We start from the raw sequence: 19,116 nt of genomic DNA on the forward strand, positions 1-19,116 counted from the left end.
GATATAATTGAAGCAGAAAGTCTGCAAAAGAAACCATTGCACACTTTATGTGAAATGCGTTGCAGAAAAAACCATGACGCATTGCCAGTTGCTACATGGAGCCTCAGCCTAAATCTCATCCACTACACTGCCATTATACATTACAGCAGGTTAGCACCAATGATTTTGTAGCTGATAATCCACCACTTATACACCCTGGGTGTCCTTTAGGCCCCTTGGAGACGTCCGTGGCTGTGTATTTCACGGATCGCACACTAACCCATTCATTTTTATGGGCCCGTACATATGAACGTGAATTACACGGTGACATGTGCGAGCCGACTATCAGGGCCACAAAATAATAGAGCAGAGTCCTATTTTTCGGTCCTTGCTTCCATGGCTGGGGTCCATTTGCTTTTGGTGGCACAGCGTTTGCAATTGTGTTTGGTATTCCGTTTAGGGGTGTCCCCATACGGACACCCCTGGAACGAATACCAATGCAGATGTGAACGAGGGGTAATGTGTTCAACACTGATCAAGTAACCTAATAAATATCTACTACCAAAAAGTGAGATACAAAAGTGAGATTGCACTACAGTGAAAATTGTAAATAAAAAAGATGCAGTTTTATAAATAATCCTCAGTGAGTTTACATAGTGACTAGAGATGAGTGAACAGTAAAATACTCAATATTCATTATTTGTTTCGAATAGACGCTCAATATTCGACTATTCGAACCAATATAGAATCCGATTATAGTCTATGGGGAAAAATGCTTTGTTTCAGGGGAACCCACAATTAGACTCAGGAGGGTCACCACGTCCACACCTCAGCAAATGATAACACCTCTGCAATGCAACTGGGACAGCAGGGGAAGCATGTCTGGGGGCATCTAACAAGCCCAAGTCACAGTTATACCCCACTATCACAGTCTATCAACTACACACTTTCTACACTCATAAAAACCTCTATCAAGGTGGGAAAATACCTGTAAACCTTCTTTCTTCCCCAATTGGATGGACAGAAACCCAAATTTAAGCTAAAGAAACATTAACAAGCACCCCTTTAAATCACATAACCCATGTCAACCACAGATGGAATAGGCAATGGGAAATCCAACAGTACCCACCTTGAACTGTCATTGTGTGTGTGTGTGTGTGTGTGTGTGTGTGTGTGTGTGTGTGTGTGTGTGTGTGTGTTGCGGTAAGACCTTCCAAAATTCACTTTTTTGCCCCTTAACGTGATCCCTTCCAAAAGTTACAGGCCCATAAGCTGAGCTACCAGCAGAGATTGAGGCCCTTGAGGTGACTTCAGCCTTTTACCAGCAGAGTTTTAGACCCTTTAACTTAGTTCAGCCTTGCACCAGCAGAGTTTTTTTGCCCTTTGGGTGAGTTGAGCCTTGCACCAGCAGAGTATTAGCCCCTTTAAAATTCTTAGCCCCTAAAACGGTGGTTCCTGAACCATCACTCTCATTGTGTGAGACATTGACCTTGATTTGGATTGGGAAATTGATAACATTTTGGCATCAAGTCCTGGGGGTAACTTTTATTTAGAGGACCGCAAAGGTGGAGAATTGGCTGCAACTACTACTACCAGTCATGGTCCTCTAATATGGGACTCTACATTACCTCTACAGGGTTCTGATCAGGTGTTGATAGTCCAAACAACATGCTCCAGTACTTCAGATGTAGATTAGAAACCACTTTCCCTTCCGACACCAGATTTAACCAGTCGTCGTCGTCGTCCTGGTGAGATGATGCCACTAAAGGAAACCTTGCCTTCTAAGGCATGTTCTGGAGCTGTGACTGAGCCAAATCTAAACACAGAGTACTTTGGAACTGAACAAAATTCACCAGCAGTGTTTTTGGCCCTTAGGGTGAGTTGAGTCTTGCACCAGCACGTGTCCCGTAACATCAGGCATGCCCTAAGTTCTGCACTTTGCACAAAGTTCCACTTAACCACCGACGCGTGGACAAGCGCATGCGGCCAGGGATGCTACATCTCAATCACAGCACACTGGCTGAATGTAGTTGAGGCTGGGACCGTGTCGCAATCTGTTCGGCCTGCCTTGTCTCCCCGCCCAATATTCCTGGCAGGAGTGCTGAAACACCACCCTCCTCCTCCTCCTCCGTTAAATCGACCCCAGCTACGAGCCGGAAATGCTGCAACACTGGTGTGGGGAGACGTCAGCAGGCTGTGCTGAAGCTCATCAGCTTGGGGGACAGACAGCACACTCCGAGGTGAGGGATGCCATCCTGGATGATATGGCAATGTGTTTTTCCCCACTGCACCTGGGGCCAGGCATTTTTGTCGTGTGTGATAGTGGACCGAACCTGGTAGCAGCTCTCGAGCTTGCCAGCCTCCAACATGGTCCATGCCTGGCCCACGTTTTCAACTTATTGGTGCAACGGTTTTTAAAAACGTACCCCAATTTACACGAGCTACTGGTTAAAGTGCGACGCTTGTGCACCCACTTTGGCAAGTCTACAGTAGCTGCTGCTAGCCTCAATACACTCCAGCAACGCCTACATCTGCCTGAAGCACCGGCTGTTTGCGAGGTCACCACACGCTGAAACCCTAGATACCATATGTTGAGCAGGGTGTGTGAGCAGCAGAGACCTTTGATGGAGTTCCATCTCCAAAACCCAAGGGTTCATCAACATTAACATGCGCTCATCACAATTCCTGATATGACAGCTGCGTTAAGCAGGGTGCAGGGTACAACGCAGACCAGGCCCGAGCACCAGGAACAGGTGTTACAATGGCTAGCGGATAATGCTTCCAGCTGCTTTTCCACCAGCCAGTCAGCCACTACCTGCAGTCGTTTTCATACCCAAGAGTCTTCCTCTCCTTCCTCCCAACATGCCCAATCATCCCAACAGGTTTAAAAAGATCCCACTGATGTTTGGATGCAATCAAAATTCATTTGAGACAATTGTAGAATTCACAACAGATGGTGTACATTACAATCATCCCAACAGAGTCATCCCACCCTTGCCCCCTCCCAGGATCTCTTTTCAGGTCCTTTTACTGTCTCTCCCTCTGTTGAACCACTTCCCGAATCACAGGAGCTACCAGACGACTTTGTGTGTCCTGATGCCCAAATACTGGAGCATCCGCCATTTCCTACCAATTTTGTGGTTGTGTACCCGCAACCGGCGTTTCTGGGCCTCAGTGATGATCACGAGACACAGTTGCCATCAGGGCAAGCTGTGGTTATGTGCGGTTTGCAGTAAGGGGAAAGTGAGCAATTGGAAGAGGAGTTGGTGGACAATGAGGCCACCGACCAGACATGGACAGGGGTGATGTCTAGCGGGGAAAGCAGTGTAGATGTGGAGGCAAGCTAAGCAGGAAAAAAGGTGGCTAGAGGCAGAGGCATGGACAGGGGTGATGTCTAGGGGAGAAAACAGTGTAGATGTGGATGCAAGCGCAGCAGCAAAAAAGGTGGCTAGAGGCAGAGGCATGTCTAGAGGCAGCAAGGCCAAAGATTTTCCGTGTACTAGCCACTTGTGCAAAACTCTCCCATGTTGGCAGACTTATGCGAGATCTCTCCGTGTCTTTCAGGAGTCCACCAAGAGAGTCAGCTGTGACGACGCACTCGTGAGTGTTACAATCCCGCTCCTGCGGCATTCCTAGCGGCACCCCTGGCCAAACTACCACCACCGAGGGGCCTAGTGTCACCAGGAGGGACAAGTATAGGCGCATGTTGCGGGAGTGCCTGGCCAACCCCAGCCCTGTCCTCTCCGATCCCTTTGCGCCCTACACTTATTGGGTCTCCAAGTTGGATTTGTGGCTGGAACTTGCGCTATACACCTTGGAGGTCCTTTCCTGCCCTGACATCAGCGTGCTTTCGGAAGTGTCTTCAGCGCAGCCGGTGGATCATCACGGATAAGCACAGCTGGCTGTCAGCTGACAGTGCTGACCGACTGACTTTCATCAAAATGTACAGCCAATGGATAGACCCATCATTTACATGTCGGTTAACATGACAAATTTAGTGCGGTTTGCACACTTTGCAAGTCTAAACTGAGTAGGGGCTCTGAAAAGAGCAACCTTACCACCTCTTGCGTGCGCTGTCATTTGGAAGGCAAGCTCTGGGCTCAGTGGGAGAGAGCAAATGCAGGACAATCGTCGCCCGGCATTGCCGACACTGCCTCTTCCACTGTTTACAGTGCTGGTGCTGCAGTTCAGACCACCAGCCTGGACACCTACACATCTGTCTCTGACACTTTGAAGAGTTCACCCATCCACCCTTTTTGCCTGCACCATCATGCGCCTCTTCCCAGCCACTCCCCATCTCCCAGGCATTTCATTGCAGGCAGAAGTATAGTGCAAGTCACCCACATGCCCAAGCCTTCAACGGCCTCATCTAAAAATTGCTGGCCCTGGAGATGTTGGCGTTTATGCTTCTGGATACTCAGGCCTTCCGTCACCAGATGGCAGCTGTGGCACCTCACTATGCTGGGCTTAACCATTACTACTTCTCTTGGTGTGCTGTCCCTGCCTTGCACCTGCACGTGTCCCATAACATCAGTCAGGCCCAGAGTCCCGCGCTTTGCTGCAAGGTCCACTTGACCACCGACGCATTGACAAGTGCCTGTGGTCAGGGATGCTGCTTCTCTTTAATGACAGGCCGGGTAAATGTAGTGGAGTCTGGGCCCGGGGTGCAAACTGGGGTGGCCTATCTACTCTCCCAGCCCAAAAGTCATGGCAGGGGTTCTCTGAAAGCCTACTCCAGCGCTGCAACCTTGACCCCAGCTACGAGCTGGAAACGCTGTAACACTGACGTGGGGAGATGTCAGCAGGCCGTGCCGAAGGTCATCAGCTTGGGGGACAGACAGAACAGTGCCTCCGAGGTGAGGGATGCCATCCTCATATGGCAATATGGTTTTCCCTGCTGTACCTGGGCCCAGGCATGTTTGCGTATGTGATAATGGCCAGAACCTGGTAGCAGATCTGGAGCTTGCCAGACTCAAACACGGTCCACACATAGCCCATGTTTTCAACTTGTTGGTGCAATGATTCTTTGAAACCTACACCATTGTGCCTGATATACTGGTCAAAGTGCGGCCATTTTTGTAAGTGAGAAGTAGCCTCTGCTAGGCTGAAAACATTCAGAGAACACTCCTCTCATCTTCGCACCGTTGGCTGGCGGAGGAAGACGAGGGAGATGAAGTGGCATTTCATGTCACTGTCCCACACGAGGCTTGAGGGTGCACTTCAGTGCATCCCATTGCTTCAGCACGAATGGTGTGAAAGGGAGTGGAAAATGGAGGAAATGGAGAGTGACCTTTGCTGTTGGTGGCAGTGAATTCATTGCAAGTAACGTGGAGAGCATCATGGAGAGCAAAAAATACTGGATTGAACAAAAAATTGGATACAGCTTATATAGCATGACTGAATTGCTTTGTATCCCAGGTAGGTTTTGGGGGGTATAGCATAAAAAAATTGGATTGAGCTTATATAGTGTGACTGAATTGCTGTGCATCAAACTTAGCTTTTGGGGGGTAGACCCTTAAAAATTGGATTGAGCTGACATAGCCTGATTGAATTGCTGTGTCTCCCACTTAGCATTGGGGGGTACAGCTGAGGAAAGCTGGTTTGACCATACATGGCGTAACTGAACGGCTGTGTCTCCCACTTAGCATTGGGGGTACAGTGGAGGAAAGATGGATGTTGCGTATATGGACTGAATGAATTGCTGTGTATACCACATAGCTTTGGGGGGGTACAGCATTAAACACAGGTTTCACCATACATGGACTGAATGAACGGCTGTCTCCCACTTAGCTTTGGGGGGTACAGTATGTGGAAAGCGGGATGTTGCATATATAGACTGACTGAATTGCTCTGAATCCCTGTTAGGTGTTTGGGGGGGGGGGAAACGCCGTGGAAAGCTGGGTTGAGCGTATAGAACTAGACTGAATTGCTCTATATTCCTGTTTTGGGGAGACACCCAGTGGAAAGCTCGACTCCTCTCCCTGCAGTACAGCTCTGAAAAGAGCTGTTGTTCTTCTTCAGTTTTTCCCTGCCTACTAGAAGTTAATCCGCACTAGCCCTCAGCAGAACATCTGTCCCTACGTGTACAAGCTGCAAAATGACATGAAGATGGCAGCCACTATTCTTATAAACGGGAGGTCACATGTTTTCGGCAGCCAATGGGTTTTTTCAATTTTTTTCAATGCCTGAGTTGTCGTAGTTCCTGTCCCACCTCCCCTACACAGTTATTGGTGCAAAAAACGTGCCAGGGAAGGTGGGAGGGGATACAAATTTTTACTGCGTTTGCTGTGGGGTATTCGATTGGAAACGAATACCTTGAATGGCCTGATATTCGATCGAATACCTATTCGATCGAACAGTGTTCGCTCATCTCTAATAGTGACCACATGTGAAATTAAAGGGTAAAAACTGTCCTTGGAGCAGAGTAGTCTGCCGTGCATTGGCTATAGATCTGTAGCATAATGTGCTTTAACTTGTGCTTAGGTATTATTAGAAACAAATGGCTACTTTCTAGGGTTCAACTGCACCTTGTATAGTTACACTTTTGAGAGCAGGATAATCTTTGCTCACATATTAATATATATATATATATATATATATATATATATATATATATATATATATATACACACACACACACACACACACACATATATATTTCTATGATGTCAAGAAAAGTAAAGCCTATTCCATCTAAGTCTTCATTTATTTTATAAACAATATTAAAACTAAAGCCCAGCATTGTCACGTTGAATGTGTCATATTAAGAAGAGCGTAACCTGTAGTGCTTTAGTGGCACAATAGAACTGAAGTATGAATGAGTCCAGGCACGCACTGAGCATGTGCAGAGAGTACATGCTCTTATATTTAAGGGGAGGTTGAATCTCTGCCTCCAGCAGCACATGAAAACAGTTATCTGCAGCTGCACACACAAGCACTTCTCATCTCAGCTTCAGACAAAGCTAAAAATAATTGACACTTGGTAAATACATTGGAGCCCAACAGATCCTGGCAAATATCTTGAACCAAGCATGAACTATCTACCAGTTCGAAAAGGTATCACTTGCCCACCTCAAGATGAGAACTGCACCAAGATCCTAGAGTCCGTGAGCACCTGGAATGATTCGGAATTCAGTTCCTACAAACTTGTGGAACTGCCACCAATAGTGACCACGGTAAGTTCTGTCATATCTCAAACTTATGATTCATTAATTAATAACCTATAATAAGGTTTTTTGTCTTTTTCATTTTTACTTCGGCTTTATCATTTGGATTTTCTTTTACTAGTCTGATTTGGTTATTTTTGACTCAATGTTATCTAGAATTTAAAAAATAATAATTTATATAAATCTAAAAAAAATTGCAAAAAATTGTAATATAAAAGTATAAAAAAATATTGAAATGAAATAATAGCACTGCTGACTGTATATTGGTATAAAATTTATTAGTTGGTTACTGACGGGCTAAGATTCTATATCTATAAAAAAAAAAAAAAAAAAAAAAAAAAAAAAATTCTCCAATGTGAAATGTGTGAATCCCATAATATGTGCTAAGTGGTCAGTGCTGTAAATCCAAAGGGAGGGGGGGATGTAGGTCAGTGATACACTGGAGCATCCAGCAGTGACTTGTAGATCTATGGATGATGGTGCTGTCATAATGTAATATGGAGCTTTACCTGTGCAGTAACCGTAGTGCGACAGTAATGGTGGGGCGTCCTGTAAGCCAAATAATATAATAATATAGGAAAGAAGTAGCAAAACCTGCAGAAAGTTACTTTATTTTTATTATATGGACACTTCATTGTTTTATTGGGAGTGTACCTAAAATAAGAAATTAGAAAAATTGTCAATAGTCAACTCACTTTGATAAATTTTATTATGCTTGACAATATATACAGAAGTGGTCAGCAGGACTAATATTAGCCACCGAGTATAACAGATTGTATAACTTAGGATTGTAATAACTAGAACAATAAGGAGCTAACATAGAAGTCAATCCAAGACCAACAACCAATAAACCTAAGAAAATGAAAGAAACCTATAGGAATACAATAAGATATCACCCGATGTGCAATGTATCATGGTAGTCTATACAAGGAGACCAATTTATATGACATAATTCGTGACAAAGATGTTCTAGCCTGAGTGAATGACTTTCCTTTGCTTGAATAGGAGTAGAATTTAGGAATTACCAATTTCGTTACATTAACATGCTGTATAATAAATCTAGTGACTGACATGGAGGATTGTGACGGACATTCCCAGTTATCAAACATCTCGTGAACATGTTTCTTCTAAGGACCAATTACTGACTGACATAACAGTAACACTTTGATCCTCGTGTTTTCAGATGGTAATCTGGTTTGTTAGCAGTCTGCCAGATGATAGATGCCTCTAAGGTGGAAATAAACCCACAACGTATGTAGAGATGTGGTGCAGAACTACAGTCCTACCATCAAACAGCAACACTTACTAGACAGAATTCTCTTTAGACCTCTTCTAGGTTTATTTTTCACCGCTTTTCGTTTTTTTATTGTACTTTGATGCTCTTGTTTCTGTATAATTGTTTCCCTTTCAGCCATTGGTAGCTGGCGTACGAATGGTTATATCGGTCCTCAATGGTATATCTGCTGGCTGATTCCATACCCAAGCAAAGTAACCATATGGTTTAGGTTCAGACAGTGTGATTCTAGGTTATCTACAATTTATTGAAGAGGTGTTACTTTTAACTGGATTCTTATATACCGCTGTCCCTGATTTGCACATTAGTGACAAGAAGTGTTATGTAATTGTGAGTGCTTAGTGGCTTGGATAAAAACCATAGCAATCCCAGATTTGGTTTTCTATATAGATATTAACAAGAAAACAAAAAAGTTTAAAAATGTATTTAAACATAAGAATAAATTACTCTTTAAAACTAGAGCTATACTAGATATGGTAAAGGGATTCTATCATTAAAATGCTATTTTTTACTCACTTCTCCTACCTTTAGATGTCTTCTCCGCCCCGCCGTTCAGTGGAAATCCTGGCTTTCTTCGGTATGCAAATGAGTTCTTTTGCAGCACTGGGGGTGGTTCCCGACACTCAAACATCACTGGGGGTGTCCCCAATGCTGCGAGAGAACTCTCCAGCCCCGCCTCCATCTTTGTCTGGAACGGCCTCTCTCCAAATCTTCTTCTGGTGCTGGGTTCAAACTTCTATGCATGCGCAGTCAGCTCTGCCATCGGGCCTCGGGCAGAGCCAACTGCACATGCCTGCGGCCATTTTTTTGTGGCTGCTTATGCTCTGTACTTCGCTCGTGTAAGCGGCCACAAAAAAATGGCCAGGGGCATGTGCAGTCGGCTCTGCCTGAGGCCCAATGGCAGAGCTGACTGCGCATGTGTAGAAGTTTGGACCCAGCGCCAGAAGAAGAAGCGGAGAGAGGTCATTCCAGACGAAGATGGAGGCGGCACTGGAGAGTTCTCTCGCAGCATTGGGGACACCCCCAGTGCTGCGAGAGAACTCATATGCATACTGAAGAAAACCGTAATTTATACCAAACGTAGCGCAGAGAAGACATCTAAAGGTAGGAGAAGAATATCCTTTCTTAAGGCTATTCCTACGTGTTAGTGAGAAAAAATAGCATTTTAATGATAGAATCCCTTTAAATAGGGTATGTGGTCGACAACACCACTGTTTTATTTGGTGACCGTTTTGATTATATCTAACATAGTAAGTGGTGGGAAAATCTTATTGATGCTTCAAAAAAAGTAAGGATTGCACTCAGGGAGACTGTGAAGTATAAATCACTTTTCCCAACACATTTTTATGTAGTTTAAGAGCTTTATAGGATTATGCCTACATTTGTATTTGAGGCTCCAGTCAAACGTGCCAAACAGAATAGCTCAGTGTGCAGAGTTATTTGGTCCAGTAAAATGCCAGAACCCATTGTTGGGTTGCACTTGATGTCGACGACCTGCTCGCTTCCTTTAAACTGTATTCATGCAAGATTTTCTGTTATATTATGTGCGAGCTACCGTATCTTCATCCTCTTGCTTGGCAGCCAATCTTTTAGGACTTCCCTCTCCATCGATCATAATGTTATAGCCCATCCTAGTAACTGATTAAAGGCTCTAAGTTGAGGATACCCCTTTAATACTCCCTCGCTTCTCCAGTCTGATGCTTTCCAGTTCACCCATTGGGCTGTAATACATAGATTACACATTACTATAGTATTATAATATAATATTCCTTTTTCTGTTTCTCAGCCAATCAGTGGCCTTAGCTATGTCCACCTCAGCCATTGATTGGTTGAGCAGAATTATTGGGTGTTGCCAAGGACCAGGAAGTAGAGACCAGCAGGGATGCACAAAGTGTCAAAATGGGACTGGCAATGGATCGGTGAGGAGATTTATTTGTTTATTTTTTACAGCATTCTCATCCAGATCTACATAATTTTTTTTATCATTGGCCAGACAATATTGGAACTGACAGTTACCATAATGCAGATGAGTATAATTTCTTCATTGTTGGAGCCAAAATATAAAAGTAAGTCACAGCAAATCAAGCTAATGCAGAACTCAAAGAGTTGTCAACAAATGAAACGCCAGAATCAAAGTAGCTTTCTCATGTTACATTTACCTGGAACTCCACCAAGAAACTCATCTGTCTGCAATTGAAAATGACAAATGATGGTGAAGGCGCACCTCAACAATCCTCAGAGTGGCTGCCTTCCTGAATACAAATGATAGATTGATAGAGTATCTGGAAAATAATTAAAAAAATTATCTGTCACTTCCTGTGGTAAATAAGAAATAATAACTGAAAGCGTTCAGTCCTGACTACTGTATATTGCAATATAGTTGTCAGCCGGTGATACTTCAAAGTTAGCCATACACATTAGATTACTGAACCAACTTATCAACCCATGTGTTTTGCAGGCAGATCATCGAGTAGGAATCCGACTGAAAAAAAAATACTCAACTCTTCCATTCATTTCAATAGGAGTCATGTAGATTTTTTTCCCTTTAGCGGATTTTTTCAGTGAGAAGGGAAAAAACATCACGACCTACTTTCAGTTGACTTCTGCCTTGCAAAGCCATTTGAAATTAATGGGAGGTGGAAGAAAACACAGAGAAAAACGTGTAGTGGCCACTGGGTTTTCCAAAGTGGAATCCTCCTAGATAGGTCATGATGAGTTTTCTCCTCTGTAGCTCAATAATCGACTAGAAAAAAAAAAAAAAAAATCTGCTAGTGATCCCCAGTGAAATGTGGGGAAGTTGCTGAGGCAGGCTGAACATGCAAAAAATTCTGTATGGAACTACCTCAGCATTCCCCGATATCAGTCGTTGAAGAATGAAGCTTTGAGCATATTCCTTTAGTTTCTACAATCTAAGGGGGCATTCACACGGAGTAACGCCGGGCGTGTATTACAGCCGTACACGCCGGCGCTACGGCAGACTGCCGAACACTTCCCATTCACTTCAATGTGAGCGCTTGTAAACGCCGCTGTTCCGAGCGCTCCCATTGAAGTGAATGGGAAGTGTTCGGCAGCCTGCCGTAGCGCCGGCGTGTGCGGCTGTAATACACGCCCGGCGTTACTCCGTGTGAATGGCCCCTATGGCTGAGTTCACACATAGTTATTAGGTCAGGATTTTGGGGCCGAATTTGCCTCAAAATCCTGACCAAAAAGACGTCTCCCATTGAAATCAATGGGAGCCGGTCAGTTTTTTCCCGAGAGATGTTTGTTCCGGCTCCCGGAAAAAAGAAGCAACATGCTCATTCTTCAGGCCGATTCACCTCGTGAATCCACCTGACGACACTCCCTCCTCCCGACTAGGCCCATTAATTGGGCTTAATCCAGAGCGGAGTGCGTGACTACACGATTTTTGGTCTGGAAACTGAGGCGGCCTCTGCCTCAGTTTCTGGACCAAAAAACCCTGTGTGAATTGTAAAATCCATCATTCGGACTTAGTCTATTCACGCTGTTTTTGCCAGACCTGTATCATATACATCAAGAATTTCCCGGCATATACTTCTGACGTCTTCAGTCATTGGGAACATTGTTACTTTTTTACAGAGACTTATGTCAGAAAGAAGAGCTGGTGGATTGCAAAAATTATGTGGTTATTACCATCAAAATGTCATATACTTGCAGGTTAGATATACATGATACATAGCATGATATGGTCATATTTGCTCAGTAGGATGAACTAACTGTATAGAGATTTATATAGCTCCCTCTAGTGGAGACTTCATGGGGCCTTAATCATACTCTTCTTCTTAGGTTAAAAAAGAAAAAAGAAGAGCACCTATATCCAGATATGTTATAATAACTAACCAGCACACTCACGTTTGTGATGGGACTTGTGGTAGTATTTTAAAATGGGATCCATCATCCTGTGCAGTGGTGTAACTAGGAATGGTGTGGCCTTGTGACATGGCCCCCCCACACCTGACCGACAAAGAAGGCTTCAACCGATCTCCCCCCCTCCCCCCCGCATTCCTGCACGCTCTATTATGCCCCAGAGTGGCCCCTGCACACACTATTATTCCCCACTGTGGACACCCATGGACATTTATTTTACTCTGGGGTATTTTCAGACCCCAGAGTATAATAATTGGAGTCCGAGGGCTGATACAAACATAAAAAACACTGTCACTTACCTATCCCTGGCTCCACTGCAGTCCTCGGTGGTGTCGGCCATCTTCAATGACCTCCGGATATCACCTGAACCAGGCTCCGGTCATTTGACGTCAGGGATGTCACACAACTAGGCCAAAAGCCTGTCTGGAGCGCAGAGAGGTAAGTAATAGAGATGAGCAAACACTGTTCGGATCAACTGATCCGAACAGCACGCTCCCATAGAAATGAATGGAAGCACCTGTGACGCTGACTTTGACGGCAGCCGGCCGGCGTCACAGGTGCTTCCATTCATTTCTATGGGAGCGTGCTGTTCGGATTGGCTGATCCGAACAGTGTTTGCTCATCTCTAGTAAGTAACACTATTTTTTATGTTCCCTTACCTCTTCCGGTCCTCCGATCATTATACTGGGGGGTCTGAAAAGACCCCAGAGTATAATTATAGTGTTTGTGGGGCCCATGGCGTAACTTACTGATCTCAGCCCCTGCCAGGATCGGTAATTAAATAGGGCCCGTTACCAGCAGGAGAAACTCCTATTAAGAGAAAAAAAAAAACTGCAGTGGTAGCGGTTGTTGCCGAGCCCCTAATGTCCCGGGCCCTGTGGCAGCCGCTACCCCTGCTACCCCGGTAGCTATGCCACTGGTCCTGTGTATGCCCCAAGTTATTGACCATATCCTCTATCCTGCTACTTCTAACTACAGCTCATAAACACTATTATCAGTTTCTGTCCAGGTTTCTGGAGTATCAGTGCAGAAGAGAAATACCCATCTCAGTAGTTAGAAGTAAGCTCATTTGCCTTCAAGAAAAAAATAGAAAGTTGGTGGCAATTCATGAACCATTTTCTTGCTCATAAACCTTCCAAACACATCCTGTGTTAATTTTAATGGCTGTACCATAGCTCCGGTGGTTTTCAGAGAAAACAGTTAGACTGTGACCCTTTTACTTTATTAAAGTGAGATCTGGAGTCTCATGACATGACCAGTGAGATAAAAAAAATGGAGCTCCACTGAATTTACTCCCCTTCTTTTTTAGCTTTGTGCAAATTTACTAACATCATTTACTGTAACCAAGATTAGTTTGCAGAATAAAGTCATGAGCAAATGACATCAATGAACGTTTGTGCTCTAAACCAGACAGACACATTGACTTTAGAGCATTCACGTTGTCTTTGCAAATAGGACAATATGCAGCTCCCATGTAATTATTGATCAGTTCTGTCCAATTCTTAATGTGACCGTTCAGGAAAAACCAACAATGAAGCTTTTGAATAAAGGAGCTCACCCACCATTCAAATTAGATTTTTGGTCTCCGTGTATTGAAAATTACTCATGTGTCTCATGACTTCCACTACTCCATATCTGAACAGGCAGAAAACAGATCAATCACACAGGATATTGTTGGCTAACAGTGTTTGGCATGATTGGCCATTTTCCCAATCTAGTTGTTATGGTTGATGGTGGGATCCTTTGTACAAAGGATCATCATCATTCAGACAGCCACATAATGGCGTCTGCAATTTACAGGAGTACGGCCAGCCTATATTCTGCTGGCTTATCACCAAGGGCCCAGTTCTTCCCTACCCTGACATCTTGTGTTGTAGGAAAGACACCCACATACACATTAATGCATCATCAATCCTGTTGAAATTGGTAGGGTTGGCCAAAATTAATCTAATATGTATGGCTAATTTAGGGATTAGACAAGTTAATCCTTGTGCAAGTCATTGACCTGATGGGATTATTTCTTCCTCTAACAGCAGATACCATTACAATCTTATGTCTGTAGCTAGTGTTACAGTTAGGGCCAGACAAATTTGGAGTGACCCAATCCTTATGATTTGAGCTCTGCCTGCCTCCACATCAACAACTGAGATGTAATTGAAGTTTATACGTTCATATTTAATGCAAGGGGTTTAACAAAATATCCTATGAAATGTTTAGACATTACAACCAAGTAATTGGACAAATTAACATTAACATAAATAAAATGTTCATTTTTAATAATTTGTAGAGAATCCATTTCAGGCAATGACTGCTTTGAGTCTGAAACTCACCAAAAACTGGGTTTCCTCCTTTGTGATGCTTTACCAGGCCTTTATTACAACTATCTTCAATAGTTGATTGTTTGTGCGTCTTTCAGTCCTAAAATCGAACCTTTACCCACCTCTAATAAGTCCAGTTCTTTACATCATGTATTAGGTGCTGCTCCACAGATTCTGTCACAGTTGAATTTTTTTTTTGTCTAGCCCCCACCATTCCAAATCAATGAATGCTATTAGTTCTGGTCCCTGATATGTTAGTTAGTCTCTGTACTGTCAGGAAGGTGGTGTCGGGCAGGTGCAAGAGCTTAAATAGCAGGTCAAACACCAAAACCAACTGTGCTTGTTGCTCAGGAAAGGAAGGCTAGTGGAAAAATTCCAGCCGTACTGGAATTACTGGTACGGTGCTTATCAAGAAATTTTAAGAGCTTGAATTGGTCTAGCTGTTGAAAGTTCCTCCTTAAGTTTTTGTTAAACAAGTGAAAGGCATGCTTCATTGGGTTGAGATCTGGTGATTGACTTGGCTATTGCAGAATATTCAACTTCTTTGCCTTCAAAAACTCCCAGGCTGCTTTTACCGTATGTTTTGGAACACTATCTGTACTGTGAAGCACCATCCAATCAAGCTTGCTGTATTTGGTTGAATCTGAGCAGAAAGTATATCCCTGTACACTTCTGAATTCATCTGGCCACTTCTCTCTTCTGTCATCAATATACCTTAGTGACCCAATACCATTGTAAGCCATGCATGACGTAGCAGTGCTGTAGCAGGATGTAGCATTGCTGAGCGTGCGTTGAACCATGCTGCACACTCAGCTCTGCTGCATCTCTGTGTGTGCTGAGCTCTGCCGCTTCTCAGTGTAGCAGTGCTGTGTCAGCACTACTACATCTGAGATCGGACCACAATGGAAACTGCTGTGGACGGATCTTAGACTTCACCTCCTATGGCAGAGCCAGTGTTGATTGGTTGAATGCTGTACACTGGCCAATCAACGCTGGTCAATGCATTCCTATGGGAAAAAGTCATCTCGCGCATATCGCAAGCTGACAGGGATCCCGACCAGATAGAGCCCCAAAGAGCTGGGTGAGGAACTTTCCCCCCTAAATAAAGGTAATCCCTAGCTAACCCTGCCTGTAGATCTGTCCCTGTCTCACAGTCACATAGTTCACAGTCTTAAATTAATCGAATGTTAAATTCACCATTCGTCTAAAGTGGAGGTCACCTGATTTCGGCCGCCAATTCCTTTTTCTGAAATTTTTTTCGATGACTCCGTTGTCGTAGTTCCTGTCCCACCTCCCCTGCGCAGTTATTGGTGCAAAAAACACGCCAGGGAAGGTGGGAGGGGATACGAATTTTTACTGCGTTTGCCTCGCGGTATTCGATTGTAATCGAATACCTCGAACAGCCGGATATTCAATCAAATATCTATTCGATCAAACGATGTTCGCTCATCTCTACTAATGATCTATTGATCTGTTACACTTCCATTAAGAAGTCTTTTGACCACATGTTGTGGGTTCACAGCAACAACTTCCAAATGCGAAAGACACACCTGGAATCAACTCTAGACTTCTCAGCAGCTTAATTGATCATGGATTAACAAGGGAATAGTCCATGAATCCCAAAAGAAGCAGCTACATATTACAGAGCTATAATTCCTAAACCTTTTCTCCAATTAGGATGTGAATGCACTCGAATTAAAGCTGAGAGTCCGCGCATTAAGCCCATATTGATTATATTACTGAATCTTGAATATGTTTGAGTAACATGCCAACACTTCTGTCACGGTCTTCAATGCAGATTGATTAGGACACTTCTTCTTACCTTAGGGTTCATTTATATTTACCTTTTTGATGCAGGTTTACTACTACTGCCCCCAGCTCATTTAAACCACCCCCATTGCTCTATAGATGCTGTTAACAGAATAAAAACCATACCTCTCTTTATTCAAATGAGTATCTTGGAGCACAAAGGGAGGTTGTTTTTTTTTCTATTACTGAGCACTGCTGCCTCATCATCAATAAACACACCCATCCTGAATACAGCTTCTCCCCCCAGGCAGTGTGAGGTTCAATTGACACTAGGAATATCAAATGACACTGCCCAGGGGGAGGAGCTGAATGCAGGATGGGTGTGTTTAGTGATGATGCAACTGTGCTCAGTGTCAAGATGCTCATTTGAATAAAGAATAAAAGGGCTTTTCTCCTCATCCCTGGGGCTCTGAAACGTAAGAAAGGTATGGTCGTTAGTCTACCAACAGCATCTACAGCACTGTGAGAGTAGTTTATAGTAGCTGGGGCAGTGATAGACTCCCTTTAAATGGGAAACAATCTGCTTCTCTGTTTTTTAATCCTCTCCTACCTATGTGCCACCAACATGTCAGAATCCGTATTAAAGAGGACCTTTCACCATATCTGGGCACATGCAGTGTTATATACTGCCGGAAAGCTGACGGTGCGCTGATTTCAGCGCACTGTCGGCTTTCCTGAGCTGTGCCCGGTGTGAAGAGCTTACGGTCCGGTACCGTAGCTCTTCTATGGTCAGAAGGGCGTTTCTGACCATTAGCCAGAGACGTCCTTCTGCCTTGCGGCGCCTATCACGCTGTGCTGTAGAGCGGGGAGGAACGCCCCCTCCCTCTGCTCACACAGCTCGTCCATAGACGAGTATTATCAGGAGAGGGAGGGGGCGTTCCTCCCCGCTCCACAGCACAGCGTGATAGGCGCCGCAAGGCAGAAGGACGTCTCTGGCTAATGGTCAGAAACGCCCTTCTGACCATAGAAGAGCTACGGTACCGGGCCGTAAGCTCTTCACACCGGGCACAGATCGGGAAAGCCGACAGTGTGCTGAAATCAGCGCACCGTCAGCTTTCCGGTAGTATATAGCACTGCCTGTGCCCAGATATGGTGAAATGTCCTCTTTAAATCCTTTAAATTGAATAGTTGCTGTGAGGTTCTGCCCCTCAAATTGATCCTGGATAAAACTAGCCATACACTAAAATAGCTGTCAACTGAAAGCATGTTTGACAGACAGCTATCTTGCCTGCTTTATCCATACACATGCATGCTCAGCTGAGTGTTGCATGACAACTGAAGTTAGCGAGGAACCTTGCAGAGTATTATTTCCAAGAGAACTAAAAGATCAGTAGTTGAAATAAATCTGTTGTCGGGGAAAGCGCCCATATAAATTAGGTGTTCAGCCGAACACAACTAAATTTGCCGATTCTATATTTAATGTCACTTCACATATTGTAATGTGATTTTATATATGTGTTGAATATGTAGTGCATTGTTATTTCAGAATGGACTATTATGGTGATTTTTAATCAGAAATAGTTATCCTGAATCTTACAATTAGAATTACAAGTGCGTATAGCACTAGACAGGAATCAAATTACCTTGAAGAGAAACCCTTTAATATAACCCAGATTGGATCAGTGGTCATCTAATGAAAGCCATCACCGTGATTGCAGGACACAGATCTCATCACATTTAATGAAGCAAAGACTTCTCATTTTTTCAGGGCATAAATCTGCTTATGAGATCAGGGATTTACTTTCAGTGTCAAAAGCGTTAAGAAGATCTAAATTCCTAAGATTAATATGTTTTGACTGGAACTGATATTTTTCTCTAGGAAATGTGTATGATATATGTAAGTTTCAATGCATTCTCGGATTATCGTCAATTCACTATAGATCTGGGAAATAAGATACATTGCTCTGTATGTCACTCTCAGGGAGGTCAGCGCTATAAATCAGAAATGAATGGACCAGTGAAAAGTTGCCTCTTCTGCATGTCAGTCATGGGTGGCATTTTCTATCACAGAGTTGTATGTAACACATATTGGGTGTATTCCAGTATGTTATCTTCTATTATTTTACATCCAGCAAATATCACTTTGTTATAGGAAATTCCCCCAATGCATAATGCAAATAAGGTAAATTTTCACAAATTTTCTTATCTGGTTTTATGAGGTTTACACCTCTTATCCCATAAAATTTTACATTAAAGAGGACCTTTCAACACATCCAACAAGTTCAGCTCTTTACGTCAATTAATAGGTGCTGTTCCACTAATTCTGTCACAGTTGGAATTTTTTCTCTAGCCCCTACTGTTCCTGAGCAATCAATGCAGTTAGTTTCAGTTCCTGATATGCCGTTTAGGCTCTGTACTGCCAGGAGGGCGGTGTCAGGCAAGGGAGGGGATTCTGAACTCTGACACTGGCTGCCTCTGATTGGAGCTCTGAATAACACCCCCTGCCTGACACCGCCCCTTCTGACATTACAAAGTCTAAATAGAACATCAGACATGTGCTTGTTGCTCGGGTAGGGCGGAGGCTAGAGAAAAAATTCCAACTGTGCTGAAATCCGTGGAGTGGTGCTTATCCACAAATGGTAAGAACTTGAATGGATAGAAGTCTTCAAAAGTCCTCCTTAAAAAGCTCCCTAATGTTTTTGGTATTGATTCTCCAGAGACATAG

The 19,116-nt window shown here is 43.8% G+C and overlaps 1 protein-coding gene across 1 annotated transcript in view; it reads left to right on the forward strand.

Moving 5' to 3' along the window:
- Positions 1-6,886: 6,886 nt before the first annotated feature.
- OPN4 (opsin 4) overlaps positions 6,887-19,116 on the forward strand; it is a 43,136-nt gene continuing 30,906 nt past the window's right edge. Inside the window, exon 1 of the mRNA XM_075258439.1 lies at positions 6,887-7,154. Coding sequence (XP_075114540.1) covers positions 7,011-7,154 — 144 coding nt within the window. The 5' untranslated portion in view covers positions 6,887-7,010. The remainder of the gene's footprint in view (positions 7,155-19,116) is intronic.

This window comes from Leptodactylus fuscus, chromosome 10 (genome assembly GCF_031893055.1).
Source record: "Leptodactylus fuscus isolate aLepFus1 chromosome 10, aLepFus1.hap2, whole genome shotgun sequence".
NCBI classification, from domain to species: Eukaryota; Metazoa; Chordata; class Amphibia; order Anura; family Leptodactylidae; genus Leptodactylus; species Leptodactylus fuscus.